This window comes from Centruroides vittatus, unplaced genomic scaffold, assembly GCF_030686945.1.
Source record: "Centruroides vittatus isolate TY-2023 unplaced genomic scaffold, ASM3068694v2 contig_538, whole genome shotgun sequence".
In the NCBI taxonomy this organism is placed as follows: domain Eukaryota; kingdom Metazoa; phylum Arthropoda; class Arachnida; order Scorpiones; family Buthidae; genus Centruroides; species Centruroides vittatus.
Genome location: NW_027122316.1, coordinates 664792 through 674788, shown reverse-complemented (window position 1 = coordinate 674788; position 9997 = coordinate 664792). Strand labels below are relative to the sequence as shown.

General features: G+C 31.4%; 1 protein-coding gene across 1 annotated transcript in view; it reads left to right on the top strand.

The window, feature by feature from the left end:
• The window catches only part of LOC136978459 (tectonic-2-like), a 104841-nt gene that overhangs the window by 56029 nt on the left and 38815 nt on the right, over positions 1-9997 (top strand). The window contains exon 8 of the mRNA XM_067274165.1: positions 3525-3645. Within this exon, the coding sequence (XP_067130266.1) occupies positions 3525-3645 (121 nt within the window). The remainder of the gene's footprint in view (positions 1-3524; positions 3646-9997) is intronic.

Below are 9997 nucleotides of genomic sequence, written 5' to 3'. Positions count from 1 at the left end.
CTCTATTGCGAGTCTTGCGAGAGCTTGTGTGCTTCTATGAATGCTTAGGTGGTCTTATGTGTATTTGTTGAATGTTTATGTGACGTTTGTAAAGTTCTTGTGTACTCCCGCGAGTGTTTGTGTGTTACTGTAAGTGCTTATGTGTATTTCGTATGTGTTTGTGTGTGTTCCTGTGCTCCTGGGAGTGTTGGTGTGCTTTTTTTCTTTTGTCTTGCTTCGAGTGCTGGTGTGCTCTCTACTTACGTGGTACTGCGAGTGCTTCTATGAGTGCTTGTGTACCATTTAAACGTGTATCAGTTTTTGTATATTACTCTAAATGCTAGCGTATGTTTTTATGAGTGCTTACGTATGCCTGTATGCTCCTATGTATTTTATATGCGTTTACTTACGTGTAGTGTTTATAAAATTAGTAAAACACAATACAGTATAGCAGGAGAGGGCAAAAAATCGAAAGTCTTACGTTCTTTGTTAGCAATTATGCATTTTGTGTAGATAGTGTATATGAAGAGGCGGGTCGAAATGGTCTGTTGTGTGTCTAAGAGACGTAGCGTTATACTAGACTTTATTACGCAATATTCGGCCGTTACGTCTGGATATTTGTAAGTTAATGCGCCGTATAGAAGTTTATGCGGTTTATGGTTCGATTTGTATAACGATTTCTGCCTACTCGTGAGTTGTTACGTCCGGAATTTTCACTAGTAATTTCACGAGATCATAACACACACATACACCCCCGTCTGGGGGGTTCTAGTACGGTTAAGTGGGAGATTTTAATGGAGATAATTCGATTTAGCATCATTATAATTTTTTTTTATTAAATAAAACGTATTACACATTTAACTACTTCAATTGTTCAATTAAGTATTTGAATTTCGTAAATTTGAATTCAAAAATTACGTTACGAATGGAATTAATTAAATTTTTTAAATTTTGGAGTGATTAATTCGTCGAATTTTGATATTTTAAATTGGATTTTTCTCTTATTTAATCGATTTCTTTTGTGTTTTCTTCTATTTTCTTGTGTTTTTTAAGTGTTTATATTCTTATTTTTGTTATATTGTAGGATTTTTCTGTATATAAAAAATATTAACGTAGAAAATACAGAATTAAACACATAGAAACATAGAGTTAAGAACACAGAATTAAGAAATAAAAAGGAACTTGATCCTTCTGGAGCATCTCAGAATATCCAGATAGTGTTGATGCTGTTCTGGTTAATATCTGCGAGTTAAGGCTATCTTTCTATTGACATTGTTGTTAAAAGGATATCTTTTCCTCTTTCCTTTAACGATTCTTTCGTCTCGATCCTTCGAATTATCCAGATTTTTCTCTTCTATTTTAAGAAACGAAATGATGATTTTCTTATCATAATTGGCATTTTAATGATTTCCATCTTTTAATTCCACCAATGGCAAACAATAGATTTGTTCTGATCGATAGTAATTAAGCGGCAGGATTTATAAAAGTGTAAATAATACGTGATGAATACATAAGAATAATAAACAGGACAAAGGATAAACAGGAGTAAATGAACAGTTGGGGTCGTCGAGCGCTTGTATGGGGGCCTGGATAGAGCGGGCCCCTTTTGCCCCTTTGTCATTTTCATAGTAAGAGTAGCTTTAATTTAATTGGGATAGTAATCACTACGAGCCCTTAAGTTTTCTGTGGGTCTGGGGTCTCCCTCTCTGTGGTCCCCTCTGGAAAGAGCTATGAATGGTTCTATCTACAGTAAGCTGTACATACTCGAACAGTAAATTGTTACAATATGAACAATATAATGTGTGAAGGGCACATTTTTAAACAGAGACCCACATCAAAGACAGACCACCCTCCGAAAAATTCCTGGGGGTTGCTCGTGTGGATTCGATCCCTCCCCCCACAACGCCTCAACCGCTCAGGCCGTCGGTACAATTAATTAGCGAATAGTAAATATAGTGTTACGTAAAAGGGGGTCAAACAATGAAAATACTGTATCTCGATTAAACGACTTTTGAACCACCCCGTATATAAATATATCATGGTCATATGACTTTTGGTCTCTCAGTACGTATATAAATACACTTTTCTTTTTATTATTTTCTGTTACAAATTACTGGGAATTTGATTAATTAGTGTTTTTATTTTTGTGTTATTTACATTTCGAGCAGCAACAACCCACTATTAAACTAAAAGACAATCAAAAATAGTCAAAGGAACTTTCAATTTTTTTTTTCCTAGAATTGTTTGCTTCATTAGACTGTCAGACTGTGCTGTATCTTCTTGTGTGTGTTTGTAAACCGTGTCTGTGACAAGTCGAGTGAATTAAAGAAAATCAAAATTGATTCGAATGGTTCTAATTACATTTCCAAAGGGAATTCCAATGATTTCAAGGATAATTATTTTTCTTGACGAACAATATCAAATTCAGTATAATTCGTATGCTCCATTTATTGGAGTTTGGCTATTTGTAAAATCGAATTTGCTAATTTGTATCGGGAATAATTAAAATGATAATGCTGTCCGATACGTAATTTTCTCCAATTTATAATTATACCGTTAATTATGATGATAATGATGATGAGGGTTTAAACAATGGATGAATGGATGTAGGCAGGGATGGACTTGCACTCGTGTGCCTAAGCTGCAGCTTACAACGGGCCCTTGCCCTTCACTAGTTAATGATACATGTGAGGCCCTAAGCTATAACTTATGAGTTTTTGCCCTCAAATACGTGTGAGACTCTTAAGCTTTTGACTCATAAAGAAAGGCCCTAAACCACAGTTCATTTAGTTTATATGCAAATCGGGCCTATATTGTAAATATTTAAATTGATTTATATGTAAATTACGTTTCTAAATTTAATTATTTTTTTTCCACTATCTTCATCAACAATGTATTAAACGACTTTATCTTTTTAAGCGTAGAAAATTGGATTTTCTACTAAATAAAACACGAATGTGAATGTTTATATACGTGTTTAGAGCATGCATTCGTAAATCTACGGTTGTGCAAGCATACCTGTTTCAATGTATATTCTGTACCAGTACTATACACAATGTGCACATTATGCATGTATGTACAGAACATGCTTACATTTATGGATGCATGTTCTGCGATGTATATAAGCATTCTTTTATGTATGCGTATACTTGTACGCGTATATGAATGCTTGATATACTGCATTTCGATACATAAATTGGTACATACGTATTCTGTAGACGTATATATAAATGAATGCGGATACGAATGCATTTATATGCATACATGTACTGTATGTATGTGAGCGTTACGCCTGCATAGAACGTACGAACATACAAACACCCAAATGTATGACCAGAAAAATCTTAATTATGTTAATGAAAACTTGTATATTCATCAGAAAACGCTCGCATGCTGTTTACTTTTCTTGTGTTTATGAATATTTCCTTAAGTACAGTAATGAGTAAAGTACAGTAATTTCCATAATTACAGTAAAGCACGTGTAATGCATGTGGGCATGCAATTTTTAAATATTAAATCGGTTTTTTTTGTTCTTTTACTTAAAGGTATGAACGGAGATTGCCGAAATTCATCGCACGTGCCGATAGTTTTTGGGAGGAACAGCATTTCTGGATGTACATTTCGAGTCAATATTCACCACTTACAAGATAATTGCACCTCCCTTAGGTGAGTTGTTAATGTTTTTTTTTTGTTTTCAAATTTTAACGACTACGAAATTGGATTTAATTGTTTCAATAGCAACATAATACTACTTAGAGAGGTTTTACTTTAAAATACAGTAAAAAAAAATCCTTCAAGTTGGATATTCCTCCAGTTGGAACCTGTGAACATCTATATGGCTTTCCTAATCTCTAAATTGGACACTGGTCCTAACGAAGGAGGTTTTACTGTATAAAGGATTTTTTTTTATTTTTAAAGTACAGTAAAACTTGTTTAAGTTGGACACCAGCGATTCCACAAAACTGTTTACAGTGGTATTCAGGATATAAGAATATCTAAATGGAGGGATTTTACTGTACTTTAAACTAAACCCTCTTTAAGTTGGACACTAGTGCTAATACAGAAATGTGTCCAGTGTCGACATGTGTTTTTAGATAGAGAAGAAGAGAGAAAAATCTATATGCCAGTTTCATTTAAAAACAGTCCAGTTTAGACAGGTGGTCGCGATACACAGGTGCCAAACTTACTGTATTTTAAAGTAAAACCATAAGTTGGTCACTAAATCAGTATCCAATTTAGAGGGGTGCGAGAGGTTATACACACGTTCGCAACGTTGAGGGATGTCCAACTTTATATATAATTAAAAATTTAATAATTATCGAAGTTAAAGGACCAAAAAAATTATTTGACATTTATCGAAAAAACAAATAATTTTTTAATGCAATTTTTTTAGTTCTTTATAAATCAAGTAATCCTTTGTGTATTATATATATACTTTGAAGAGTAGAATATTGAATTTTTAACTTGTACTTTTGGTGTTATATATCTTAATAAACATCAAATTTTCGTATTGTTTTGTTAGATGTAAAGTTTCTTCTAAAAGATTCCTAAAATTTTAAAGAAATTCACTATTTTTTTTTTGTTCTTCCCCATACATCTCCATGCATTTCACACTCCAAATGAAACTCCAATTTTTTTTTTTTTTGCTTTACTTTTTTACTTTCCTTATATAAATAACAGAGGAAAAGTATGGCGCTCGCTCAAAAATCGACCCTCAAAATGTACGACGAGAAATGCAAAAAATTTGGGGGTGTTTTTCCTGTAGGTGTGTTTGGGGGGCACTTTCAAGCTTAATAACTCCTATGATTTTTGTGGAAAGTTTCTGAAATTTTGCGGGGAGGTTTGCGTATTAAGGTCTCTGATGCTGTTAAATTTTGGTGGTTAAATTTCGAGGGGGTGGGGATATAAAGCAGGTGACGTATCATATCTAGAAAGTGGGACACGATACATGACACCTTTTATCTCCCCACCCCCTCGACTTTTAATCACAAAAATTTAATAGAATTAACAGGTATTAGGGGCATTGATGATATCAAATTTTGGAGGTTAAAAGTCGAGGGGGTGGGGAGATAGAGGAGGTCACATGTCGCATCTCCAGTGTGGCCGGTCTTGAAGATTTTACACGTTATTAGCACTTACAATTCTTTATAAAAATCACATCTACCCTCAAATTAAGCTTTTTGCCATTTTATAATAGTTAATAATATAAAAACTTTTTTAGAAATAAAATCTCAACAGATGGCGTCACACGCAATTTTGACTTTTTTTGGTCGGGAAAGTTACGCAACTCGTTGCTGGAATTTTTTTTTTTTTTAAAGATCTGTTGATTCTAAATTTGATTTTTTTTATATAAAATTATTAATTTTTCAGATCTGCGCCGTTAAAAATACGATAATTGATGCAATTACACTTTGCTGTTATCAAATTTAAATGCATTCTCCCCTAATGTTAACTCAATGGATCGATATTGTAATCTTGTAATTTATCCAATAAATCTTCTAAAAATTAATTATTTTTTAGGAAGTTCCATTAAATATTATTATTTTTTTCCTATTAATTTTTTGATCGGTTCATTTGACCTTGAATTAATAGAAAATTCAAGGTTCAAAGAATTATACTTAACAGCATCCTTTATATAAATTCCCATTTTAAAATTAATTATTTTCTATAATATTTATGAGAAATTGGTTTGTGTTTGGTTGATAAAACGATTTTCCACGCGTAAAATTATCTTAAAAAAAATCTAATTTTCCAATTTTAGCAGTTTATCCGTCCGTATGTCGGTGCGTGCTTTTGATGAAAATCTCGAAAATCATTTGAGAGTTTTTACGTGAATTTTCGATCATTTTGTACAAAATTATATGTACAAACGTGTATTTTTTTAACACAAATTCAGGTAGAAGATATTTAATGATTTTTTAAATTACAGTATTCCAAAAGAACGTAGCATTAAATGGATATTTTTTGGAATATTACGACATTAATTTTTTACACGATACAAGTAATTTTATGTTGCTGTAATATCCGAAAAAATCGTTATTTCTATTGAGTAATGCTTTATATTAAGAATTACTCCAAATTTGCAGTTTGTCTGTACGTTTGCCAGTGCGTCTTCCCCTCAAAAAATTAAAAATCGTTCGAAGTAGACACATAAAATTCTTCAGATGATTTTCTTATTAATTTTTACACACGAATACACATTATTACGTAGGAAATTGCAAGGAATTTTTCTAAAAATGCCGGATTTTTTTTTGGAACATTTTTATTTTATTATTAAAATTTCTTGTCCTTTGTAAATCGTTGGATTTTTACGGGTTTGTTTATGCTGATTTTTTAAATTTTATTGTCACATATATTTGTTCTAGAGCTAGCTCGTAGCATTGTTACTGTTGCAAATTAAGCTTGCACGCAGATAAATCACCGGTTTATCTTCATTGTTTCAAAAAACACCAATATTTATCTTTATTTACTGTGTCATTAAAGAAAACAGTTTTATAAAAACTGCAATTTTCTACAACATAAGGAGTAAATGTATTCAAAACACACAAGAAATTTATTAGAATATCTACTAATCAGTTATTTAGTTTTTTTGGGATACATGTTGAAAATTCTGTAGAACTATAAATTCTCACTTTCATTTATCCAGCTTTCTGTTCTTCCTTAATCTCGAGAACGGTGTTAGATAAATGAAAGCTGAAACCCGATTTGGAAATATTAGGGGCAGGAGGCTTCAATAAGCTATATATGAACTCCCGATTCAAACCAGAAGTCACATTATTTCAATTCAAAAATTCCCCCACCCCCGAAAGGAGTTAGTTAACAGACATGACTCCATTGCTAACAGTAAAAGTATGATATACAGAAGCAATACAATACTAATTTGAGATGGAGAGCATATATTTTTTATTTTTGAATGTGAGGTGGAGAGCGTATATTTTTTTATTTGATTATGAGGTGGATAGCATATATTTCATTTGATTGTGAGATGGATAGCGTATATTTTATTTGATTGTGAGATGGAGAGCATATATTTTATTTTATTATGGGGTGGAGAGCTTATATTTTTATTTGAATGTGTATATCTAAATGTCTAAGTACATTTTTTGAATTTTTTTGCTTTAATGTGATATTTTATGTTCATTTTATTAAATTAATGAATTATTACCTTTGCTCTGTTACATATAATGAGAGAAAAGATGGCAATTGGTCAAAAAGTCATCCCCCTCCAAGATTTTTTTATTTTTGGACTCGGGTACTTTAAAGCATCAAGAAATGCAAAAATTGGGGCTTTTTTACCTTTGTAATCACTGAAATTTGGGGTTTTTTCTGTATGTATGGATGTTTGTGAGTGGCACGATGTTGTTTACCCTCTTTGAAGCTTAATAACTCCTGTGTCTTATGTCGAAAATTTCTGAAATTTTGCAGGGAGGATTGTGTGTTAGGGTGTTAGGAGCATTGATGCTGTTAATTTTTGGTGGTTAAAGGTCGAAGCTTGGCAAGATAGTAGGGTGGTCACGTCTCGTATCTCCACTGGAGATACGGGACGTGATCACCCCACTTATAAAATAGAGAACAGCTTAATTTTTTCATAAATCTTGACTCTGCCCTTGAAAATTAAGCTGTTTTCTATTTTATAATAATTAATAACATAATATAAAAATTAATCCGAGCCTTTGGTTGCTAAGTTTTTCATATCTGGTCTCGATTTTCATGTATCTAACTTTTGTTCTCGAGATTAACGAAGGACAGACAACAGCACGACAGCAGACAGACGAGAGTGGGAATTTATAGGTATGAAATTCGAAAATTGCAACCTAAAAAATATGTTTAATTCATTAAAAAGAAGCATTACTAACGAATTCATGTTTTAGTAAGAGAAATATGTAATTTGTAAATTTATTGTTTACCATTTATCCCTGAAAAAAAAATAAAAATTGATGTTATTTTTCATCTTTTTTAATGATTAAACTTTGCGTGTGTGTTTAAGTAAGATCGTATATTGTGTATATAATAAGGAAAAATTTATTTTTCCTTGCACTGTTAACCTATACTTTTATAAATAATTTAAAATTCTAAATCGATTTTACTAGAAAATAAAGGAAAACGAAGGGAATTTTTTACATTAAATATCAATTTTAAGCATCCGAAAAAAATATAAGGCCAAATGATGTATTTAATGCCATCGACTAACGTTTTAACTTAATTAATTTTAATTTATTTTTTTTCCTTTCCAAATTAAAATTAAAGAAATTTTTATTGTTAAAATTAATTGTTATTACGTAATGAAGATATCAAATTGCTTATTTTCGTTTTTTAGAATGATAAATCAATAAAATTTGCATAAATTCATCGCAGTGTCTTGTATTCGATATATACGTGTTTTACACTTTAATAGATGAATCGAGAGGGGATTTAGAAAGTTTTATTCAACGTGAAGTGATAAATGTACAAAAATTGTACGTACTTCAACACATATGTTTGCTTTTTTTGAATAAATTTCGAATTCAACTACTTCAATCCACACTTTAATACACGAACACTACAGTTGATATATATGATACACAGTATATACAGTTTAATATATAGTATGTAGTGTATACTTGATACTATACGCGTACATACTAAGTTATATTTGATATATATATTCAGCATTTCAAAAAACCAAACATATCTTGAAGTATTGTACTGTACAATGTATGTATGTATATATAAGATATAGTACGGTAGGTATGTGTATAGTGTCTGGTATACACATATTGTATCACGTATATCATGCATCAAGGTTTGTGTGTGTGTGTATATATATATATATACCAGTGGTCGAGTGGATAAAACCACTGAATACAGATGGGTTCGCACTTGAAGGCCACGTGAAATTTTCCGGGTTTCTTTCACACATGTAACACCTAAATAGGAACAGTTTATCACGTAAAGTCCTCCCTCAATTAAGCATCTCCCTCGCAGGTGAACTACGTGACGAGTTGTCATAAAACAAACGAGCAAAAATTATTGTGACGTCACAACGCCAGGCTGCAATTTTTCATCACAGTGCTGTCAATTTTAGTGTTGTCTTGCCCCTGTACATCATACTTTTCCTAACAACAGCAGAGTCATACCAGTCATCAATGCACTCCATTCTGGGGAAATTTTTTCAATTGAAATAACAGAAGTGCATATATAGTTAATCGGTGCCTCCTGCTTTCCATATCCGGTCTCGAGATTAAGGAAAGACAACAGACAGACGACAGTGGAAATTTATAGATCTACAATTTTTTAAATTGCAGTTCAGTAAATTAATCTCAATGCTTTTTTATATAAGGTTTCAATCTTTAAGGGTGAATTTTTTGAATTCGACTCGGTATAAAATGATGAATGTGGAAAAATTGTACGATACTTCAACAAATATGTTTGCTATTTTTTCATTATTAAAATAAATATATAAGAAAAATAAATGTATATAAAAAAAGGAAATAAAGTTGGATATTTTCCAACTCTTTATAAAGTTAAAATATATAAAAATTCGTAAAAAAAATTCCTTTAAGTAGGAATAGAAAACAGTAATGATTCGCTGGTGGCTTTATTAGATTTAGCTTTTTAGATTTTAGTAAAGCTTCTGCTGCATTTTTTTGAAAGGACAAAGAAAGAGAAAAGGATCAAAAATGATAGAAGAGAAAGTTTCTCTCTAGCTAAATCCTATCTGGTCAACTAAATACGATTTACTTTATGGATAGAAAATAAAAAAAAATTTATATATAAAAAATGTTTTTACACACATACATTTATATATATATATATATATATAAGGGCATAAATCAAAACCCGAAGAAGATAAAGGTTAAAAAGAAAATTTCAAATCGATTCAGGACCCCATTTTAATAGCATTTACTAATGGTTTATGTATACAGTTCTGATGATCTTTAATGTGATTTAATATATTGTTAAATGGCTAACAATTCCGCTGATCGATTCGTCTGTCTGTCTTCTTATATCTACTCGAATTTTGCTAATCATTGTTTGT